The sequence below is a fragment of the Neomonachus schauinslandi genome, chromosome 6, assembly GCF_002201575.2.
Source record: "Neomonachus schauinslandi chromosome 6, ASM220157v2, whole genome shotgun sequence".
Lineage (NCBI taxonomy): Eukaryota > Metazoa > Chordata > Mammalia > Carnivora > Phocidae > Neomonachus > Neomonachus schauinslandi.
Window position 1 is genome coordinate 50,526,643 of NC_058408.1, and position 24,864 is coordinate 50,551,506.

The window sequence follows — 24,864 nt, forward strand, 5'->3', positions numbered from 1 at the left end:
GAATTAGGCAGATAAAGCTTTTTAGAAAGGATCCTTTTGAGAGATTGGTTACAAAAGGGCAGGACTAGCTGGAGGTAGAAACCAGCAGCCTATTTCCCTAACATATGATATTTGGATAAGTCACTTTGTTATTGATTGATTGATTTTATTTTTTATTTTTACCTTTATTTTTTTTTAAAGATTTTATTTATTTATTTGACAGAGATATAGAGAGAGAACACAAGTAGTCAGAGTGGCAGGCAGAGGGAGAAGGAGAAGCAGGCTTTCCGCTGAGCAGGGAGCTGGACATGGGGCTCCATCCCAGGACCCCAGGATCATGACCTGAGCCGAAGGCAGCCGCTTAACGGACTGAGCCACCCAGGCACCCCTGATTAATTTTATTTTTAAGTAGTCTCTACACCCCACGTGGAGCTCAAACCCACAACCCTGAGATCAAGAGTCACATGTTCTTCCGACAGAGCCAGTCAGGTGCCCCTGGATTAGCCCCTTTGGAAATATGTCTGGGAGGTTCACTTTTCTTGGTAAGTCCATTCCATCTTAACTTCTTTGGATTTTACCTCAGTAACAGTATTTTTGTAGAAGACTTTGGATTTTGTCTTGTCATTTTTGTCATTTATAGGATTAATATATTTAATAACGCAATGAAATTCTTTCAATTATTAAGGCGTAATTTTTATTTTACATTTACTTTCATTTTTCATAATGTTTTCTTGTCTTCTCCTATTTGCTTCTTTTCCTGAGTTGTCTGACTTCCTTGTATGTGTGTGTGTGTATGTGTGTGTATGTGTTTTGCCACACTTCCTCTTTTCTGCTTTTCCAGAATATCTTGCCTGTAGAAAATAATAAGGACTGTGTACTTTTGAGAATAGTCTTTATAGATTTAACTGATATAAAAGGGAAATTCCATTGCATCACATCTCTTATCCCCTCAGCTTCCTTTTTTAAATTTAGATTTTACTGAAGCCAGGTTCCAAAGAGGTAATACTAAGCACTGATGATTTTTTCCTAGGAGACTTCTCAGCTAAGGTCATACCACTTTTGTCCCCTCAATAAGCTACCTGGAAGGAAGAGACCATTTTACATATTTCTCAGACATTCCCTACATAATCATCACAGTGTTTCTCAAAGGGTTAGATTCACTTGGGTGCTGGTAAGAATGCATACTCATATGCTCTACCCCAGATCTAGAGTCAGAATCTCAGGAGCCTCCAGTTTTATTTTTCATGCACTGAACTTTCTCCTGTGTCTTAACCTGAGTTTTTGGTCACTGCCTGGATTTGCTTACTTGAGTATATATATACATATATATATTTAAAGATTTTATTTATTTATTTGAGAGACAGGGGGAGAGAGAGCACGAGGTGGGGGGGGACAGGGAGAGGGAAAAGCAGGCTCCCCGTTGAGTAGGGAGCCTGATGCAGTTCTCGATCCCTGGGACCCTGGAATCATGACCTGAGCTGAAGGCAGATGCTCAACCGACTGAGCCACCCAGGTGCTCCTGTGAATATATTTTCGTCCACTTACTCATACTCAATACATCCCAAACTAAACCATCCACTGGCCATCTCCAATTCTGTCATCATGCTATCATCCCTGGACTCATCTTTGGAGTCATTCTTCTTTGTATTCCATATCTTTTTTTTTTTAAGATTTTTTATTTGACAGAGAGAGACAGAGAGAGAGGGAACACAAGCGGGGGAGGGGGTGGGAAGTGGGAGAGGGAGAAACAGGCTTCCCGCTGAGCAGGGAGCCCAACGCTGGGGCTCAATCCCAGGACCCTGAGATCATGACCTGAGCCGAAGGCAGACGCTTAACAACTGAGTCACCCAGGTGCCCCTGTATTCTATCATTTTAAAAATAGTTTTATTTAAGTAATCTCTATACCCAGCATGGGGCTCGAACTCACAACCTGAAATCAAGAGTCACACCCTCTTCCGACTAAGCCAGCCAGGCGCTTCTGTATCCATCATTTTTTACTTAATCGACTTACTGGCCTTTGTGCCAAGTACTGGGAAAGACAGTAATGAACAAGACAGATCATGGGTCATGCCCTCAGGGTTGGTAAAGATTCTTTTATGGAGAGTAACTTAATCCTGTAGATTCTTTTGTGTTTTTCTCAGAATACTCCCTTACTTTCTTTGTCAGCACCCTAATCTAGAATCTCATCACATATGTTTGGACTGCCGTAATTTTTCCCTAATTAGTTTCTTTGCTCCTAATCTCCCACCTCTTTTGAAAGATTAATCTGCTGAAAACTTAATCTTCAAAACAACACGTTGAATATATTTTACCCCCTTGCAATGCTTTCATTGTTTCCAATTGCCTCTAGGTTATTTTCCAAAGTGGATTCAAGGCTTTTACAACCTGGTCCCCAGATGAATTTTTGCTGAATAAACTTTTCCCCCTATGAAATAGATATCTGAAATTGATGTAAGCATTTTTACTTATTTATTTTCTGGGCTCATGACTTTAATTATACTTTCTGCTTGACCAAGCTATACTTTTCTCTTACAGCCCATCCCCCAACCCGAAACATGGCTGGCCCTTAGCACTTGCTCTTGTTTCTGCTCTTATGGCATTTTTCTGCTTTACTCATTAAGCATTTAGCATGTGCTCTTTGGTAACGTTACTTATCTTTGTATGTATTTTTCCGGTTCTTCAATTATTCCTTAAGCTTCCTGAATGCAGGAACAGTGTTTTATAAATTTCATCTCTCCCTTGCCTAGTCCAGGCCTATAGGTACTATTTGATAAATATTCGTCAGATTCTTTACACTTATTTTTTAATGCATTCCTTCATCAAGAAATTATTAAATGCCCAGTAAGAACCAGTATGGTCCTGTCTTTGATAGAGCTTACAATTTAGTTGGAAAAACGGACTTTAAGCAAATAATTAAACTGAGACTAACTGCTTTATTTGTTAGTCAGGAAATATTTAATAAGCACCTATCACAGGTATGTTACATGTTGGGAATACAAAGCTGAAGCAAATAGGCTAGTAGAGGAGAATCATATATAAACCACTAAAATAAGGATGTTATAAGTGCAAACAAAATATCCCAGGAGCACAAAGTAGGGAGGGTGTAAATATCTCCGCTGAGGTGTCAGTAAGACTTCACATTTAAGTTGTGTCTTGAAAGTGAAGTTAAATAAGGGTTTGGGTAATGCAACGTTCCCACAAGGAGGGTGGTTCTTGGAGATCTGATAAGCTCATTCCTATATCATATTCTGAGCAGAAACATGAGCTGGTAATAGGAAGGTAAGCAGCAAAGGCAGAGTTGAGGAGGACAGCCTTTTGATGAAACCCTGCTCAGATGAATGGCTAAGTCTTTTTGCGGGGCCTTCATCTAGGCCCTTCCCTGGTTCTGTCCCTTCCGCATGGATAAAGGTTCCTAGGGAAAGGTCTTCAATACAAGGACAGAATTAAATCTGGGATCTATCCTTCTAAGAATCACAGGATGACAGAGTTGGAAAGGATATCGAAAATCACCCAGTTGTTTCTAATTTACATCCCCCAGAATCTTGGGGATTCTCAAAATGGCAAATGAAAATCTGTATTCAATTTTCGACGTTCCAAAAAACTACCAGAAATTGCACATCTTTTCGTGGTCTTAACTGCCAGGTTTCCTTGTTTTGTGCTAGAATTATATAAGATCCACATTATATCAAAATTCCGACTGAACTGTGTTCAGATTAAATATAATTTGTTTTCCCATTATTGTTATGCTTAATTTGGTAAATAATTTTTCAAGATACAAGAGAGCATGGTCGAACCAATAAAATTGATAACATTTGCTACAATGTTTGCAATCTACAAAGTACCGTTCACTGACTTCATCTTTTTTTTTTTTTTTTTTTTCTTTTTTCTTTATTTAAAGAGGGAGAAGCAGACTCCCCGCCGGGCAAGGGGCCCGATACGGGACTCGATCCCGGGACTCCAGGATCATGACCTGAGTCGAAGGCAGTCACTCAACCGACTGAGCCACCCAGGCGCCCAACACTGACTTCATCTTAATTATGCCTCACAATACTGTTGAATGGTTTTTTTTTTTTAAGATTTTATTTATTTTATTTGAGAGAGAGAGAGAGAATGAGAGACAGAGAGCATGAGAGTCAGAGGGAGAAGCAGACTCCCCGCCGAGCAGGGAGCCCGATGCGGGACTCGATCCCGGGACTCCAGGATCGTGACCTGAGCTGAAGGCAGTCGCTTAACCAACTGAGCCACCCAGGCGCCCGAATGGTTTAACATCAGAGCCCAGACTCCTTGACTCTCAGTCCGGTGCTCTTTTCAACTGCTCAGAGCTCCTGCGTTTTTTTCTCGTGTCCCGGTCTACAGAGCCTTTAAACCGCGACTCGGAAGCACCTGCCCTGCCCTCACCACTGGGTCACACCACCTGCCTCTTGCGCGACGGAGACCGCTCCCTCTCCACGTTCAGGAATGCTGCTCGCCCCTACGCAGGCGTGGTGCAGCGACTCCGCGCCCGCGCCGCTCCGAGCCTGAAGCCGAGACCGTGGGCAACCGCGAGGGTCGGAGCCCAGAGCGCGTTCGCAGTCCCTTGCGAGTACTCCGCTCTTCTCCCAGCTCCCAAACCATTGTGCCACCCTATCATTCATTCCACTCTCCGTAGCGCTTTCACCTTTTAGGACTGCCTGCCACCGACCCCCGCCCGCCGCGGTACGTCACGAGCGGCAACAGCTGTGGACGAGCGCGGCAGGCGTTGCTAGGCCGCCACCGGGGGCGCGCTGCGCGCGTCCGAGCGGCCCGCGAAGTGGTCTCCGCCGCCGCTCCCGCCCCTTCCGCCGCTCGCGTGCGCGCACGGCCGGCCCTCGGCGCGCCCCGGTTGGCTGCGGCGGGGCCCGCGGCGGTGGCGGCCTCGGCGGCGGTAGTGGTTTCTCTGCTTTCTTAGTTTCCTCCGCCCCCTCTTGTCGGACGCTGCTGTTTGCTCGCCGTAAAAAAAAATCAACTTTATTGTTCCTCAGCCCCACCTCCCGGCGCGGCGCGGCCTCAGGATGCACTGAGGCTGAGGGGAGGGAGGCGGCGGCGGGTCGCGGTCGCGGACCCTCTCCGAGCGCCCAGCCGGAGGTGGGGGAGTCACGATGTCCGGGAGCCGCCAGGCCGGGTCGGGCTCCGCCGGGACCAGCCCCGGCTCTTCGGCGGCCTCCTCGGTGACTTCCGCCTCCTCGTCCTTGTCCTCTTCCCCGTCGCCCCCTTCCGCGGCGGCGGCGGCGGCGGCGGCGTCCGGCGGGGCGGCCCAGGCCGCGGGGTCGGGCGGCCTCGGGGGCCCGGCGCGGCCTGTGCTGGTGGCCGCCGCCGTGTCCGGCAGCGGCGGCGGGGCGGTGTCCGCGGGCCTGTCTCGGCTCAGCTGCGCGGCCAGGCCCAGCGCCGGCGTGGGAGGGAGCAGCTCCAGCCTCGGCAGCGGCAGCAGGAAGAGACCTCTGCTTGCCCCCTTGTGCAACGGGCTCATCAACTCCTACGAGGACAAAAGCAACGACTTCGTGTGGTGAGTTTGAAGAGCATCGCCCTCCCCTTCGCTGAATGAGGAGTTTGCCCTGTTTGGGCTGGTGGGGTCCGGTGGGATGGTGGTCTGGTTGGTGCCGTGGTGGTGTCTGCAGACCTTCAGGCTGGTGGTTGATGGGGTGAGATGGGGGAATGTTGGGAGTCCCGAGGCAAGGGTGGTGGGGGTGCTAAAGAGGTCAGTGCTGGTGGAGAGGAAGTGAGGGGAGTTGAGGGAATAATTAATAGGGGGCCGGAAGGAAGGTCAGATGAATGGTTGTGCACAAAAGGAGAAAGTTGGCCCTTGAATTTTCTGGCTATCTGGTGAATTAGGTACCCCGTCGGTCCGGATTGCTTCTTGGAGTGAATTAAACTTGTAAAAGGAGAGGATTAAGCTTCCTGGGATGCTGAGGGATGGAGTTGGTCATAATTTGCTTATTGAAAGTATGGTAGATGGTGCTCTAGACGTGAGTATGGATATTTTAAGGAGCAGTAGTATTTCATGTCTGTATCCCCTCGTGCGTGTGTGTGTATAAATATCCTCCCACTTCAAAGGGTAGGCCACTTTTAAATCTGCTGTTGAGGCTACTGTAGTCATAAAGTCTGTTCACAAAAAATTCCACTTGTCACTGAATGCCTTGAAAGAGGGAACCACATTTATTAAACATTATCCATGTGTCAGATGTAACTGACATTTGTATAACAGGCTATATAGTGTACTGGAACTTCTGATTTGAGAAACGCCAGATATTAGACATTTTGTCATCATAGTTGGCACCTTGAATGATACACAGCAGTATTCAGTTATGATATTTGGCTTAGATGGGTTATCCATATTAAGTGAAAGATGGAGTTGATGGTTTTGCTGAAAGTGTTTCGAGATTTTTATTGTTTTTGGAATCCAGAACCCAATCCAAATGGTAGGATTATGAGAAAGGAATTGCTTTTAGCTAAATGAGAACGGGTAGGATTTTACGCTTTTCCTTTGGAGGAAATTGTTGATAGAATATTAGTAGGAAGTTGGCCTGCACTGTCGTTATAGGGGAAGTGGATTTACTTCAGGGTTGAAGATGATGTGAGTTGGCATCATTAAATAAGATAGGGCTAGAAGCTGGAACTGTTGGAAGGATATTGATTAGGCTTAAGAGTTTCTAGTTCTTGCAGTAAAAATATCTTCATTCATAATTTTTTTTTAAGATTTTATTTATTTATTTGAGAGAGAGAGAATGAGAGACAGAGAGCATGAGAGGGAAGAGGGTCAGAGGGAGAAGCAGACTCCCTGCCGAGCAGGGAGCCCGATGCGGGACTCGATCCCGGGACTCCAGGATCATGACCTGAGCCGAAGGCAGTCGCTTAACCAACTGAGCCACCCAGGTGCCCTCTTCATTCATATTTTTGCTTTGGTCTTAAATTATTCTGGACTCAGAATTAACTCATTTTTCATTGAAACCTGGCTATAATTGTGATTGTTATTTATAAATAATTTAACCAGCATATGGGTGGATCTAAGAGGTGTTTGTGCTCATACCCAGTAGAGTGCCATATGATGAAGTAGAAGCTGATAAAACAAAATGAGGATTTTCAGAATGTCTTTTTAGCCACGATTTGCATTTTAATTTTTAATAGGCTAGAAGAAAACAAATATGCCAGCATTCATATAGGTGCACTGAAATAGTGTAGAAGATGTGAGAAATAAGGGAATCAATCATTTATTCAACAGATATTTATTTGGCACATACTGTCTGCCAGGCACCATATGAGTTGCATTACTATTGGCCATTTTGTAGGGAATTGGAGAGCCATAGAGTAGTATAAGCAGCTGGCACTGATTTTTTTTTTTTTTTTTTTTGCAAGGAGGGTGTGGTGGTGATGGTAAGATTATTAAAATTTTTGTCACCTAATTTTTAACAATTTCAGTCTACTCTCCCAAGTCCTAACTGGGAAGTGCCCAGTGAAAGTCTTCAGTTAAAAATTGTGAATATTTCACTTTCTAAAGACTTCATTAATGGGAATCTGTTTTCCCAATTCTCAAGCTAGATTTGATTTGGCCAAGCTTTTGGGGTAGAAGATAGGGATTAGTCAAGGCCCAAGAAATCTTTTTCATTTCTAATTGGCTCTGGGTGGCTGGTCTTGTCTTGTATGCTTCAGGGTCAGACTGTGAACCAACCCAAATTACTCTATGGTTTTACATCTAAGTGAAGCTAAAGTTGGAGTAATGGTGATAATTCCTTATTCAAGATCTGTTTATATTTCACATTTCATTTTATCCCTAAGAACAATTCTGGGAAGTTATAGATAACTTCTAATTTTGATGTAATACTAATGTAATTGTATCCCCATTGAGACACAAAGAAGTAACTTTCTTTCAGATTGGACAGCTAAGGGGCAAAATGAGAACTCAGATCTCCCAGTTCTCAACTTAGTGCTTTATTTGTGTGGAGTTAGAAAATTTGTAAGTACATGTTTTTAGCCTAGTGGGCCTTTTTTTTTTTTAAAGATTTTATTTATTCATTTGACAGAGAGAGAGAGCGCGCGCACAAGCAGGAAGAGGGGCAGAGGGAGAGGGAGAGGGAGAAGCAGGCTCCTCGCTGAGCAGAGCGCCCGCCGCCGTGGGAACTCTGCTATCATGACCTGAGCTGAAGGCAGATGCTTAACTGACTGAGCCACCCAGGTGCCCCCAAAAGATTTTATTTTTAAGTAATCTCTACACCGAACGGGAGGCTCGAACGTATAACCCCAAGATCGTGAGTCAAGTGCTCCAACTGAACCAGCCAGGCACTCCTAGCCTAGTGGCTTGTAAATGTGATAGGTTGGAGGGAAACAGCTGTTGCATAATCACAGGAGAGAAATGTTTTTATCCCTGACCACTCCTTCCTCCTGCCTGTTTGCCTGCCCACATCAAGAGGCGGGACCAGAATTGGAGGCTGGAATAGTAGTGTAGTTTGGAAAAGCTATCCAGGTGATAGTGACATGGCCTTTTACCCTTTTTTGAGAACAGTTGATAAAGTCAAATGCCTGATTTTCAGTAACACACATTGGCCTCTCTTGACTTATATCATATTTGAAAGTAAGTTTATATTTAGTTGCAGAATTGATGAACATTTCAGGGATTTATGGTTTTCACTTAACTATTGGTTTCATACAAAGTATTATCAAGTTGCAGATAATTCTAACAGTGTTTTATAGTTGGAGAATCTGTAGTATAGGAGAGAGTAGTATTTAGTTTGAAGTTGGATAAATCTTTGAAATTCAAAGGAAATTTTTATTACTTGATTTCTCTAATTTTTCTTACGTGATCCATTTAACTTAACTATGAGTCTAAGATAACATCTTTCTTCTAGCACATTACTACTGCCTCTGCATTAGCTTTTTCAGCTACCTGAAATTACTTTTTCTATCCCTGCAAGTCTCAGTTATTCTGAGGCGGAAATAGGTATTTTTAAGTAGATAGTAAGCCCCTTGTTAATTCTGATCACCTGCCTGATACAAAATAGGTAGGAAACAAAATAGATCTGCCATTTAATAAATATGTGACTGCCTCTCTTGTGTCGTACTATTAATAATAGACTGTCCTGAAGAAGCTCACGATTTAATGTGAAGAGAGACTTTTAGTCATATAATTATAGTATCATATCCTGGCATCGTTGCTTCTCTTAGTACCATGGTATGTGTTACTCTTCTAAATTCACATGTCTCACAGTCCTCAAGTAGCCATTACCTATTAATCACATTTAGGACTAAAGATGAAACCTTTTGATCACTGTTGCTACTGTGTTTTTCACTATCAAAAATTGAAATAAAATAGGAGATATCACATAACTTGTCATGATAAAGATAACTTTGTTTGAACTTTTGGTTATTACATACTTACAGTGTTTATCTTACGGGGTATTGGTGAAAAAAAAATTGAAAGTCACTGAATTATGGTATATAATTTTCCTTGTGACAGAAAAGTAAGTGGAAGATTTAGGTGACCTTTTGAAACCACAGTGAGCTTATAAATAGGACTAACTAATTTAAAGAGCTTTTAAAGCATATTCAACTATTGAAATAGATTTAAAATTCATTATGTTATTATTGTTGTAACATCAGGCAAGAACTTCCTTCAATTTGCAAAACTGAAACTGGATGAATGTTTTGCTTTATAATGCATGCACCATTTGGTGACAGTGATGGCGAAAAATACTCTGCAGGAAATGATATCAAATCATAGCAGTTCATTATGGTCTTTCTGGCTATCAGATGATGGATTGTCAGCATTGTTTTCAGCCGACTTAGGTGAATCAAATGGTAGAACGAATGAAAGAGAAGATTATGAAGCAGGATATGAAAGACTATCAACTTGAATTCTGGTCTATAAATTGAGAGGGAGGTAGTGATGCAGGAGTGGTTCATTAGTAAAGAATGTGTTGATTAGTAGCTACCCTTTCCTTTTACAAACCTTTCCTGATAATAAGCCAACATTACTTATTTGATCATATTCTAAAAATTGCTACTTTTTTATTTAAAAACTTTAAAAAAAATTTTTTTTAAGTAATCTCTTCACCCAGCGTGGGACTCGAACCCTCAACCCCAAGATCAAGAGTCATATGCTCTACTGACTGAGCCAGCCAGCCAGATGCCCCTAAAAAATTGTTACTGGTTAAAGTAACTAAAGCCTTAAACCTTGTTGCTCATTTTTTCTCCTTGCATATGTATATTGTTACTGGTGTTTTCTGTCTGTTTTAAATAATTATTTTAGCCTGCAACCCTTTTCCTTAAAGCTTCTGTAGCTTGGGAGGAAAGCTTTAACAGTAGAATTAGTTTTCTCTTTCCTGTTAAGATTTGTATTGTACAAAATAAAACGCTTCTTAAATTCTTGTTTTTATATGTGGTGTCTCCCCATCTTTGCTCTTCACTTTGCCCTCTTTATTTATATATGTATGTGGCAGGTTCTAGACATATAGATTCCTACCATCTCAACTAACATTTCACTGAGAGTAACATGTTTTCTCTTCATATCTTCATATATAAGTTAATTATTCTTTCAGTTTTTGTAATTAAGTTTCATGAACTGATTTTGTCTCTTTCTATGTAGAGAGGAAGGTGGTTTGTAATAGGTGGTCTGATATCTGTTCATTGTAATTCTAGTATTAACCTATGGAAGTCCATCCTTCTCTCTTCCTAGTCTGTGTGGTTTGGTGTGGGTGTTCTTCCCCAAATTCAGAGTTGGGAACACATGATACTAGGCCCAAGTCATGTATTGGAATTCTCTGGCCTCAGTATTAGTTCAAGGATGGGCATTTTGGTTTTAATAGAGGTAATGAGACAAAGTGGGTTAAGTAAAAATTACAGATAACTACTTTTGGGACTCTTTTAGATACTTTAAACTCAGAGTTAATAAATGCCACGTTCACTCCAAAGTGAATGTTAACCATTGGCTTGCAATACATACTCCTAATAAAATATGTGGTCTAGTATAAGCTGTTATTATTTGCCAGGCACTATTCTAATGGTTTAACATTAGCTATTTAATCTTTTTTTTTTTTTTAAAGATTTTATTTATTTGACAGAGAGAGACCCAGCGAGAGAGGGAACACAAGCAGAGGGGAGTGGGAGAGGGAGAAGCAGGCTTCCCGCAGAGCAGGGAGCCCGATGTGGGGCTCGATCCCAGGACCCTGGGATCACGACCCGAGCTGAAGGCAGACACTTAATGACTGAGCCACCCAGGCGCCCCTAGCTATTTAATCTTCACGATAATTGTTTGATACAGATACTTTTATTGTTTCCATTATATAGATGAGGAAATGAAGGTAGAGAGGAAGATTTTATTTATTTGAGAGAGAGAAAGCAACAGAGGGGTTGGGGTTGGGGGGGCAAAGGGAGAGGGAGAAGCAGGATCCCTGCTGAGCAGGAAGCCTGACTTGGGGCTCAGGACCCCGAGATCATTATCATTACCTGAGCCAAAGGCAGATGTTTAACTGACTGAGCCATCCAGGTCCTGCAGAAGTTACTATTTTTGTATAGTTCAATTCCATGAGTTTTGACAAATGAATACATCTGTGTAACCACCACCCTAATTGAGATCTAGAACATTTTCATCACTCTAGAAAGTTCATTTGTGCCAACACTTCACACTCTATCTGCTATCCTCCCTTTGACACCTGGCAACCAGTGATTTTTCTAGCACTATAGTTTTGCCTTTCCTAGGATTAAAAAAAAAAGATTTTATTTATTTATTAGCAAGAGTGAACACGTGAAGACATGGACGAGCGGGGGAAGGGGCAGAGGGGAGGGAGGAGCAGACTCCCTGCTGAGCAGGGAGCCCTATGTTGGGGCTCTATCCCAGGACCCCAGGATCATGACCTGAGCTGAAGGCAGGCCCTTAACCTACTGAGCCACCCGGGCACCCCTTTCCTAGGATTTTGTATTAAGGGAATCATTCAGTATGTAGTTTTTTGTGCCTGACTTTTTTTATTTGGCATAATGTTTTTCAGATTTAATGTTGAATATACCACTAATTTTTTTCTTTTAGTTGATGAGTAGTATTCATGGATATAACATGATTTGAGTTTTTTTGTTTTCTAGTTTTTGGCAATTGTGAAGAAAGTTGTAAACATTTACGTTCAGGTATTCATGTGGACTTACCTTCGTATCTCTTGGGTAAATATTTAGGAGTGTATTGGCTGGGTTGTATGGCCAAGTATATGTTTTTTTGTTTTTTTTTTATTATGTTAATCCCCATACATTACATCATTAGTTTTAGATGAAGTGTTCCATGATTCATTGTTTGTGCATAACACCCAGTGCTCCATGCAGAATGTGCCCTCCTCAATACCCACCACCAGGCTAACCCATCCTCCCACCCCCCTCCCCTCTAGAACCCTGTTTGGTTTTCAGAGTCCATCGTCTCTCATGGTTCGTCTACCCCTCCGATTTCCCCCGCTTCATTCTTCCCCTCCCGCTACCTTCTTCTTTTTTTTTTTCTTAACATATATTGCATTATTTGTTTCAGAGGTACAGATCTGAGATTCAACAGTCTTGCAAAATTCACAGCGCTTACCAGAGCACATACCCTCCCCAGTGTCTACCACCCAGTCACCCCATCCCTCCCACCCCACCCCCCACTCCAGCAACCCTCAGTTTGTTTCCTACAATTAAGAATTCCTCATATCAGTGAGATCATATGATACATGTCTTTCTCTGTTTGACTTATTTCACTCAACATAATACCCTCCAGTTCCATCCACGTCGTTGCAAATGGCAAGATCTCATTCCTTTTGATGGCTGCATAATATTCCATTGTATATATATACCACATCTTCTTTATCCATTCATCTGTTGATGGACATCTTGGCTCTTTCCACAGTTTGGCTATTGTGGACATTGCTGCTATAAACATCGGGGTGCACGTACCCCTTTGGATCCCTACTTTTGTATCTTTGGGGTAAATACCCAGTAGTGCAGTTGCTGGATCATATGGTAGCTCTATTTTCAACTTTTTGAGGAACCTCCATACAGTTTTCCAGAGTGGCTGCACCAGCTTGCATTCCCACCAACAGTGTAGGAGGGTTCCCCTTTCTCCGCATCCCCGCCAACATCTGTCGTTTCCTGACTTGTTAATTTTAGCCATTCTGACTGGTGTGAGGTGGTATCTCATTGAGGTTTTGATTTGGATGGCCAAGTGTATGTTTAACTTTATAATACACTGCAAAACTTTTTAAAAGTGGCTGTATCATTATCATTTTGCATTTCTTTTTTTAAATAAGGAATTTCTTTTTTTTTTAAAAGATTTTATTAAAGAGAGAAGGAAGAGTGCCCTGGCGTATGAGCAGAGGGGAGGGGCAGAGGGAGAGGAAGAAGCAGATTCCCTGCTGAGCAGGGAGTCCGATGTGGGACCCAATCCCAGGATCCTGTGATCATGACCTGAGCAGACCTGAGCAGATGGCAGATGCTTAACCAACTGAGCCACCCAGGTGCCCTATCATTTTGCATTTCTATCAATAATGTAGAAGAGTTCCAGTTCCATATTCTTGCCAACATTTGGTGTTTCAGTTTTTTTCAAAGTCTTTCAAATTTTAGTTATTCTACTGGGTGTGTAGTAGTATTTCATTATCATAATTTGGATTGCCTTAATGACTGATGACATTGAACATATTTCCATGTGCTTATTTTCTCATTTGCATATCTTTTATAAAATGTTCTAATCTTTTGCTCATTTTTCTCTTGTTTGTCTTATATATGCTGGATACAAGTCTTTTGTCAGTCCTACATATTGTGATGTTTTCTCCTGGTTTATTGCTTACCTTTTTGTTTTTTTAACAGTGTCTTTTGAAGTGCAAAAGTTTTAAGTTTTAAGTCCATTGTATCAATTGTTCCTTTTATGGTTTATGACTTTTGTGTTCTATCCAAGAATTTGTTGCCTAGCATGAAGTCAAAAGATTTTCTTATATATTTCTTCAAGGTGCTTTATAGTTTTCTCATGGGTAGATAAATGATCATTTCATGTTAGTTGTTATATACTGTGTGTGGTAAGGGTTGAAGATTTTTCCTCTCCTCTATTGATAACCAGTGATTGTGGCACCCATTTGTTGAAAAGGCCATCTTTGTTCATTGAATTTTCTTGGAATGTTTTTTAAAAATTAATTAGCCATAGGTTTATAAGTTTATTTCTGGACTCTTTGTTCTTTTGATCTGTATGTTTATCCTATGCCAATACCACACTGTCTTGATTACTGTATCATTTTAGTAAACCTTGAAATCAGATAGTGTAATTTTGTTTCTGTATTTCAAAGTCATTTGGTTATTTAGGTCCTTTGCATTTCCACAAGGATTTTAGAATTAACTTACCAATTTCTTCAAAAAAGCATGCTAGGATTTTAATTTGAGTTACTTTGAATCTATGACTCAATTTGGGAAGATATGATATCTTAATGATATTGAATCTTTGAACCATGAACATAGTATATTTCTTCAATTATTTAGGTCTTTAATTTCTCTTAGCAGTGTTTTTATAATTTTGTAGTTTTTCAGTCTTTGGAATTTGCATGTATTTTGTTAAACTTAGCCCTAAGTATTTCATGTTTTTGATGATGAGTAAATATTATTTTAATTTCAATTTTTAATTGTTGCTAATATATAGAAATAAAATTTATTTTTGTAGGGCGCCTGGGTGGCTCAGTCATTAAGCGTCTGCCTTCGGCTCAGGTCATGATCCCAGTCTCCTGGGATCGAGTCCCGCATTAGGCTCCCTGCTCTGCGGGAAGCCTGTTTCTCCCTCTCCCACTCCCCCTGCTTGGGTTTCCTCTCTCTCTGTGTCTCTCTCTGTCAAATAAATAAAATAAAATCTTTAAAAAAAAAATTTATTTTTGTATGTTGATCTTATATCCTGTGATTGTTAAATTTACTTGTTACAACAGTTTTTTTGGTTGATCCTTTGCGGTTTTCTGAGAATACAATCATGTCATCTGCAAATCAAGACAACTTTACTTCTTTTTTTCCAACTTCCAGTTTTACTTCTTCTTTTATGCCCTATTCACTGATTTTTTAAAGGGATTGTTTTGTATTTTCATGAGTAATACTGGTCTATGGTGTTCTTATAAAAAATATATATCTTGATGTGTCTTCACATGGTCACCCCGTGATCTTTCTGTTGTCTGTATTCTAATTTCTTCTTATAAGGACACCAGTCAGTGGACTAGGGCCCAATATACGATTTCATTTTACCTTAATTACCTCTAAGGCCCAGTTTCCAAATACAGTCACATTTGGATGTACTGAGGGGTTAGGATTTCAACATATGAATTTGGGGGAAGACACAGTCTAGCCCATCACACAGGGTAATGCTGGTAATCCCCTTTCTAAAGGGGGATGAGAAATGTTATCTCTTCTATTTTCTGAAAGAGTTTGTATGGAATTGGTATGTTTCTTCCTTAAGTGTTTGGTAGAATTTATCAATGAAGCCAAAGTTTTTGTGGGAGGGTTTTATTTATTACTTCAGTTTCTTTAATAGATAAAGGGATATTCCTGTTCTTTATTTCTTGAGTAAGCTTTGGTAGTTTGTCTGCTAAGGGATTTGTCCATTTCACCCAAGTTATTGAACTTATCGACATAAGTTCATAATATTTCCTTAAACTTTGAATGCTTATGGGATTGGAAGGGATGCTGCCTCTTTCATTCCTGAGAGTGGTAATTTGTGTTTTCTCTTTTTTTCTTGAACAGTTTAGAAGACTATCAATTTTATTAATCTTTTCAAATTACTGGTCTTGGTATTTTGGTTTTATATATAGTTTGTCCATTTTCTATTTTACTAATTTTTGGGTTTATTTTTATTATTTCTTTCCTTCTATTTTAAATTTCATCTTTTTTTGGTTTCTGAATATGGAACTTAGATAATTGATTTGGCCTTATTTTCTAATCCTCACAGTAGTGGTATATTTTAATTTTCATTCAGTTCAAAATACTTTGTCATTTCCATTGTGATTTCTTGTTTGAACTGTGGGTTATTTAGAAATACGTTGTTGTATTTCTCAGTGAGAATTTTCTGGATATTGTGTTTTTGATTTTTAATATAATTCAGCTTTGTTCAGGGGATATGATTTGTATGAATTCAGTCCTTTTTTTTTTTAAGATTTATTTGTTTATTTGAGATAGAGGGAGAGACAGAGTATAAACAAGGGGAGAAGCAGAGGGAGAAGGAGAAGCAAACTCCCTGCTGAGCTGGGAGCCCTAAGTGGGGCTCCATCCCAGGACCTGGAGATCATGACCTGAGCTGAAGGCAGACCCTTAACCATCTGAGCCACCCAGGAGCTCCTGAATTGTCCTTTTAAATTTATTGAGACTTGTTTCATTGTCCTCCATAAGCTATATCTTTGTTAATGTTCTATATGCCCTTGAAAAAAATAGTATTTTGCTGTGTGTAGGTTGGCATATTCTATAAATGTCAAATAGTCAGGTTGGTATTACATTCTATATGCCCCTGTTGATTTTCTATATACTTGTTTTATCAATTCCTGAAAGAAGAGTGTTACAATCTTTAACCATTCCAACTATAATTGTGGATTTGGCTGTGTCTTGATTTAACTTTGTCAGCTTTTGCTTTGTGTATTTTTTTTTTTTTTAAACATTTTATTTATTCATTTGACAGAGAGAGAGAGAGCGAGAGCAGGAATACAGGCGGGGGAGCGGGAGAGAGAGAGAAGCAGGCTTCCCGCGGAGCAGGGAACCTGATGCGGGGCTCGATCCCAGGACCCTGGGATCATGACCTGAGCCAAAGGCAGACGCTTAACGACTGAGCCTCCCAGGCGCCCCTTGTGTATTTTGAAGTTTTGTTAGTAGGGCACACACATTTAGAGGTGGCAAATTGATTTCTTTATCATTTGAAATGTCTCTCTTTATTCCTGGTAATATATGTTGTGAAATCTAATTAGTCTGATGTTAATATAGCCTTTCCACCTGTCTTTTTATAAGTGTTTACATGGCATGGTTTTGTTTTGTTTTGTTTTTTGTCCCTCACTTTTCTACATCTGTTTTAATTAAAGTAGGTTTCTTATACATAGCATATGTTTGAATCTTCCTTTTTAATAAGATGATTTGCCTATTAATTGGATTGGTTAGGCTGTATATATATGTATTGTGCTGCCTGGGTGGCTCAGTCGGTTAAACATCTGCCCTCTGCTCAGGTCATGATCCCGGGGCCCTGGGATCGGAGTCCCACATTTGCTCCCTTCTCCGCAGGGAGGCTGCTTCTCCCTCTGCCCCTCCCCCTGCTCCTCCCCCTGCTCGCACTCTCAAATAAAAAAAAAAAGATTTATTTATGAGAGAGAGAGAGAGAGAGCAGGGGGAGGGGGAAAAAGAGAATCTCAAGCAGACTCCCCACTGAGTACAGAGCCGATGGGCACAATCTCAGGACCCTGAAATCATGACCTGAGCCAAAATCAAGAGTTGGATGCTTAACTGACTGAGCCAACCAGGTGCCCCTAGGCTGTTTATATTTTAACATTGTTATGATAAGCTTGGTTTTGTGTGTATGTCTTACTTGGTCTTTGTTTTCTATTTTTCTCTTCCATTCTATTTTTGTCGTCTTTCCTTCCTTCTTTTGGATTGTTTTTTTTTTTTTTAAAGATTTTATTTATTTGAGAGAGAATGAGAGAGAGAGAGCATGAGAAGGGGAGGGTCAGAGGGAGAAGCAGACTCCCTGCTGAGCAGGGAGCCCAATGTGGGACTTGATCCTGGGACTTCCAGGATCATGAACTGAGCTGAAGGCAGTCGCCCAACCGAGCCACCCAGGCACCCTTAATTGGGTATTTTTAAGATTTCTATTTTATTTCCACTATTAACTTATTAGTGATAGTTGTGTGGGGTGAGGGTGTGTGTTTGGCAGGGAGTTCTTTAGGGTTTACAATACTCATTTTTAATTTTTCATGCTCTGCCTTCAAATAATGTTACATCATTTCATATACAATGTAAGAATTTTGCAATAGTGTGCTTCCATTCTGTAGGATCTATTTTGTTACTGCCTCGTGGCTGGAAATATAAATTCTCTATTCCTTTTATTAAAAAATTAAGGTAAAATTCATACCTCATAAAATTCACCATTTTAACCAATTAAAGTGTACAATTCAGTGGTTTTTAGTACATTGCCAGTATTGTGCAACCATCACCACTATCTATTTCAGAACATGTTCCCTCCAAGAGGAAATCCAATTCTCATTAAATAGTCACTGCCCTTCTCTTCCCTTGGCAACCACTAATTTGCTTTCTGACTCTATAGATTTGCCTGTTCTGGACATTTCCTATAAATGGAATCATACAATATGTGGTCTTTTGTGTCTGGCTTGTTTCACTTAGCATAATGTTTTTAAGGTTAATCCGTGTTACAGTGTGTATCACTTCTTATGGCTGAATAATACTCCATTATATTGATAGATCATGTTTCTTTTATCCAATCATCAGATGATGGACATTTAGGTTGTTTCCATTTTTTATTTATTATGAATAATGTTCTTATGAACATTTATGTAGAAGTTTTTGTTTGAATATAGTGTTCTCCAGGCTCTGTAGTATTTACCTAGGAGTGTAATTGCTAAAGTCATATGGTAATTCTGTGTTTAACATTTTGAGGAACTGCCAAACTTTTCAAGAGACTGCACCATCTTACATTCCCACCAGTAGTATGCAAGGTTTTAAATTTCTCTGCATCCTCACCAACATTTTTTTTTTATTATAGCCAATGTAGTGCGTGTAAAGTATATCATTGTGGCTTTGAATTATTTTCCCGTATTGACTAGTGATGTTGAACATCTTTTTATGGACTTATTGGCTATTACTACCTTTTTTTTTTTCTTAAAGATTTTACTTATTTATTTGACAGAGAGAGACAGTGAGAGAGGGAACACAAGCAGGGGGAGTGGAGAGGGAGAAGCAGGTTTCCCATGGAGCAGGGAGTCCGATGATGCGGGGCTCAATCCCAGAACCCCGGGATCATGACCTGAGCCAAAGGCAGATACTTAATGACGAGCCACCCAGGCGCCCCGGCTATTACTACTTTTTATTTTTTTATTACTACTTTTTAAAGGTGGTGCTTTGATCTTCAGTAATTAACTTGGGTCAGTTAATTACTACGACTTCTTCGTAGCCAAAGTAGAGTTCAGAGCAAGGACATGGTCCAGATTTCCACATTTTGGTTGAATGCATTTTCTGTACAGGTGTGTGTTATTTATATTATAGTGTTTGGCTTTTTAGTTCCAGAACAGAAGGCAAATTTAATTGGATTATACTTTATATTCAGTACTGTATTTATTTATTTATTTAAAAAGATTTTATTTATTTGACAGAGAGAGACACAGCGAGAGAGGGAACACAAGCAGGGGGAGTGGGAGAGGGAGAAGCAGACTCCCCGCTGAGCAGGGAGCCCGATGAGGGGCTTGATCCCAGGACCCAGGACCTGAGCTGAAGGCAGACGCTTAAGCAACTGAGCCACCTAGGCACCCCTAAAACAATTTTTTTTTTTTAAGTAAACTTTCTTTTTTTTAAGATTTTATTTATTTATTTATAGAGAGACAAAGCCAGAGAGGGAACACAAGCAGGGGAGTGAGAGAAGGAGAAGCAAGCTTCCTGCCAAGCAGGGAGCCTGATGTGGGGCTCTATCCCAGGACCCTGGGATCATGACCTGAGCAGAAGGCAGACGCTTAATGACTGAGCCACCCAGGCACCCAACAATTCTTTTTTTAAAGATTTTATTTATTTATTTGAGAGACAGAGCACTAGCAGGGGGAGAGGAAGAGGAAGAGGGACAGCAGACTCCCTGCTGAGTGTGGAGCCTGAGCCCGAGCCCCAGGACCCAGGTCGTGGGGTCCATCCCAGGACCTTGAGATCATGACCTGAACTGAAATCAGACGCGTAACCAACTAAGCCACCCAGGCATCCCTTTAACCACTAAAACACTTTTTTAAGAAAGTTATTTTAAAAAATCCATGTAGGGGTACAAAGGACCCATCTTCCATGCAGTTTAGAGATTTCTTTTACCCCTGGATAATGGGATGGGGTGTCGTCTAATGAAACATATGAGATATGGAACCTCCCCTGTCCCTACTTCCTTATAATAGAAATTTCTGTTTCTGTAACCTCTCTTGTGTAGGTATCTGTGTTTTTCTTCTGTGTGAACTTGATGTCTTCTCATTGATTGGCCTGTGATGGGTGCTCTTCTGAAGTGTGACTAAAATATAGCAATTATATCATCGTGGAATTGGCTTGAAGAGATAGTTTGGACCAGTCATATTTTCTGTCTTAGGAATTTGAAATAAATAAACACCTGAGTTGGACTATTTTAATTAATGTTCTTGTTGTAGTATTGGTATTGAAAGGACCGTATATTGTAAGTTGACATCCTTGAGAAGTAGAAAAAAGAAGCTGTTAAGTCACATTAATGATAGAACATTAGCGAAAATCTATATTCCATATTGCTGTGCTGAAGTCTGTAGATCCACCTTGAATCCAACCCTCAAATCTGTTGAGGCCTAGTCCTGGTGTTTGCCATGAGATAATTCTCTTAATTGCTGCACCTTTCTTAAATGTACACGAACCTAATTAAAATTCTCCAATTCCAAGCCTTTGATGATAGTTAGAACTGATGTTCTGTTTGAGGAGGAGCCCTGGGAATGTGTGAAGAGAACTAGATCCAGGTCAAGATCGAGAGTGTATTGGGTAATTTTCATGCAGGAGGAATCAGTAGTGACACTTCTTGGTCATATTTGGTTTCCTGATCTAAGCTACATTTTTTTTTTTTTTCCTTTTGTAAATACCAGAGATTGGTTCCCTGCTTATCTTTTCATGACTATTACTTGTATTAATCATGGTGTCCTTTCTTTCCTGGCCCATTGTGGTCTCTTACCTTTTAAAGTTCTGTTCCTGAAGCTAGCACATAGCTATTTTGAGTCTCCCTTATCCCCTTTTTTTATGTTTTATTTTTTAAAAAAATTTATAAGTTTTTATATATTTATTTATTCATTTAAGTAATCTCTGTATGCAACGTGGGACTTGAAATCATGACCCTGAGATCAAGAGTTGAATGCTCTTCTGACTGAGCCAGCCAGGGGCCCCTTGCCCCTTCTTTTTTTAAAAAAGAAAAAAAAATTCCCTTATTAAATTACAGAGTCTACAAGTTTGCCTTCTATTCCTTTTCTTCCTTACCTTATCTGACTTTATTCATGGAATATGTGACATAAGACAATGTTAAACACAGGTCTTAATGGAAATAGGTTAGGGAGAAATCATTTTACAAAATACCAGATAAGTTTAATCTCTACTTTTTGAAAAAAGATTTCAGTTTTGTCAGAGCTTCTTATCATATCAAATCAAAGTAGAAAGGAGTGTGATGATGGGACAGAGGCTGGAACTGAACTGCTGCCTGTGAAGATTGTTATCAGTGTTGGTGTAAAAGGAGGATTTGAGGTTTATTTTTTCCTTTTCACCCATTTCCTTGTCTTTCAAGGAAATTCTTTGGGGCCAGTTGAAAATGGAGGATGGCTTGGGGATGCTTGCATGGCAACTGGTGTAAGGGGAAGGAGGAAGGTAGAGAAATTTCAAGTTTTGGACATTTTGAGACATTGTAAATTATAAAATTGCTGAAAAGAATCAGGTAGTAATTGCTAGGGTTTGGCATTTGGTGCCAAAATATGAAAGTGGTTCTTTGGTCTTGTTTATTTATTTATTTATTTTAATATTTTATTTATTTATTTGAGAAAGAGAGAGACTGAGAGAGAGAGAGCACGAGCAGGGCACAGGGAGAGGGACAAGCAGACTCCCCACTGAGCAGAGAGCCTGACACGGGGCTTGACTACGGGACCCGGGGATCATGACCTGGGCTGAATGTAGACGCTTAACCGACTGAGCCACCCAGGTGCCCCTCTTTGGTCTTGTTTAGATAAGATATTTATTTTTCTAAATGACTGAATTGTACCTTGCTCTGATGATCTTGGTAATGTTTTTAGTACTTGACCTTTGAAATATTTGAATGCTTGGTTAGTTATGACCAGAACTACTAAGAGACAGTTGAAACAATTTGTTGCAGTGTAATGGAATTAGTGTCAATACCAAGATATACATGGATTGAACAATATATTTTATTCAAGTGTTTTGAGGTTATACTTTGTACTATTCAATAAGTTTGGAAGCAGTTTTTGAATTAGGCAATGTATACAAATGTTAGGAAGATTACAAATACAACACTGATTAAAAATGTAACCTGAGAGTCAAACTGATCGTGATATGACCCTTGCTTAACTGAGATGTGTGCTTTATTAATTCAAAATAGTGGTATTTAAAAAACAATTTTCTGTATCTGTTCTGTAATGTTGGTTTTTGAATGCAGTTAAATGACATAGATAAACCTTTTGGCAAGCTTAAGTTTGTGCAGTATAATATCTGCCTTAAGTTTTTAGTGGTGGGTATGGAAATATCTTCACAAGAACTCTTGGATGGTCTTTTTTTGTTTTCTTTTTGTGTTTTAATTTAGATAATGTCTGTTGATCTATCTTCACATTCACAACTTCTTTCCTTAACTTGTGTTTCATGTATTGATGAGCCTATTGCAGTAATGCTTTGTGTTTGATGTGTTTTAAAACTTTCTAGGAATTACATTTTACTTTCTCTTATAAATTCATGTCTTTTGCTATATTTTTCAGGTACTGTATTTTTCAGCTCTTAGAGTTTTAACTGGTTGTTTTGTATGTCTTCTATTTTCCTCATTATACCTTTATGATCCTTTAAATCATTGAGCATATTTGTAATATATGTTTTGAAGTCTTTTCTGCTAATTCCAGTATTTATCTTTTTGTTCCTATAGCCTGGTTTTCCTCCTTTTTATGGGTCACATTTTCCTGCTATTTCACACACCTAGTAATTTTTTTTATTGGATAGTGGATGTTATAAACTTGCATTTACAGAATGCTGGATTTTGTTTTCCTTTACAGAGTATTGGGCTTTGTTCTGGTAGGAAGTGAGGTTCCTTGCAGATCAGTTTGATCCTTTCGAGTATTATATTTTTTAATTAAGTTAAATTTTTTGTAATTAAACTTTTTATTTTGAGAAAATTGTAGGTTCACAGGCAGTTATAAAAAATTTTTTTGAGGGGCACCTGGGTGGCTCAGTCATTGGGCGTCTGCCTTCGGCTCGGGTCATGATCCTGGGGTCCTGGGATCGAGCCCCGCATCGGGCTCCCTGCTCGGCGGGAAGCCTGCTTCTCCCTCTCCCACTCCCCCTGCTTGTGTTCCCTCTCTTGCTATGTATCTCTCTGTCAAATAAATAAATAAAATCTTCAAAAAAAATTTTTTTTTTGAGGATGGCTGATGAGGAGCCATTTTTCTAGAGCTAGTTTAGCTCCACTACTAATGACTCTTCTAGGTTTTCTGTTGAATGCCCTGCATTTTATTGCTTCCTGGTCATTTTTAACTGATCTTACAGAGTTTTTGCCCTGGGCATGTATGACTAGTATTCAGCAACAGACTTGAGAACCCTGTGTAGATTTCTAGAATTCTTTCCCTCAAAGAGCTCAGTACTATGCTGTCCAGTGTCTGAAAGCAAATTTTCATTTATCCCTCCTCCCCCTCTAGTTTTCTAACTGTATATAGCAAGAGGGTAAGTGTACTTGCAGTTGAATTTTACAAGTGCAGAGTGAGCTGATTGTGTTTTACATTATCCTTTGGCCCATCCAAGGCTCCTCTCTTGCTTTGTTTTACTTTGTCTTATTTCTTTGATTCTAAATTGAACTTTTTTCTTTTTCTTTTATACTTTGACATATCTGAAAATTGATGTTTTATAGATGATGGAATTTTTATTTATTTATTTATTTTTATTTTTTTAAAAAAGATTTTATTTATTTATTTGGCAGAGAGAGAGACAGCAAGAGAGGGAACACAAGCAGGGGGAGTGGGAGAGGGAGAAGCAGGCTTCTCGCCGAGCGGGGTCCTGGGATCATGACCTGAGCTGCAGGCAGATACTTAATGACTGAGCCACCCAGGCATCCCTAGATGATGGAATTTTAAAAAAAATTCCTGTTTGCTAGGTGGCAGTTGGATGTAGCTTCATGTAGTCACTTCATGTAGATGTGTAAACATAGAAAACGCCTACCACAAAACTTGAATGTAGATTTCAGCAGATTGGAAGAAAGTCTCTGAGACAATTGTGAATTATTGTTTTCTTCCCTATGAACTAAATATTTGTATGTGGGAGTGAAGGGTGGAGGACGTTCTGGGGTGAGGTAAATTAGACATGTTTAGCAACATTCCTAAAGCTGGAGTCAGATGTAAGTTAGCTGGCTAAATGTAAACCTGGTTTAAGATCCCGGTACCAATAGCATTTAGTTCTGTCATGGATTCTCTTAATAAATGTTACCTCACCAAAATAATAGAGAATATTGTGTGGAAAAATCTAGGTATCAGTGACTTAGTCAAAAGTGATTCAGGAAAGTTAGGTTCCGAAGAATGAGAATTTTGTAGGAAAATTCTAAATATATGCAGGTGCATTTTTTTTTTTTAACAGCAGTGATTATGATAAGACTTGTTTAGGTCTAAAAGAGTGTTTTAGAGAAGCATAAATAAAATTGTTAGCTGGTAAGAAAGTATTGTCATAGTTTATTTAGCCTAGTTTTTCTTTTTTAGTAGTGTATAGTACATCTTGCTATTTTTTTAAGAGGGGGAGGGGCAGAGAGAGGGAGCGAGAATGAGTCTCACAAGCAGACTCCCTGCTGAGTGTGGAGCCCCACTAGGGACTCAGTCTCACGACCCTGAGATCATGACCTGAGTAGAAATCACGAGTCAGACGCTTAACTGACTGAGCTACCCAGGTGCCTCGGTACGTCTTACAATTGATGACATTCTTAGATCCTATTGAATA

At 40.0% G+C, this 24,864-nt stretch overlaps 1 protein-coding gene across 1 annotated transcript in view; it reads left to right on the plus strand.

Moving 5' to 3' along the window:
• Window positions 1–4,911: 4,911 nt before the first annotated feature.
• Window positions 4,912–24,864, plus strand: part of COP1 (COP1 E3 ubiquitin ligase) — a 270,124-nt gene continuing 250,171 nt past the window's right edge. The window contains exon 1 of the mRNA XM_021682810.2: window positions 4,912–5,500. Coding sequence (XP_021538485.1) covers window positions 5,097–5,500 — 404 coding nt within the window. The 5' untranslated portion in view covers window positions 4,912–5,096. The remainder of the gene's footprint in view (window positions 5,501–24,864) is intronic.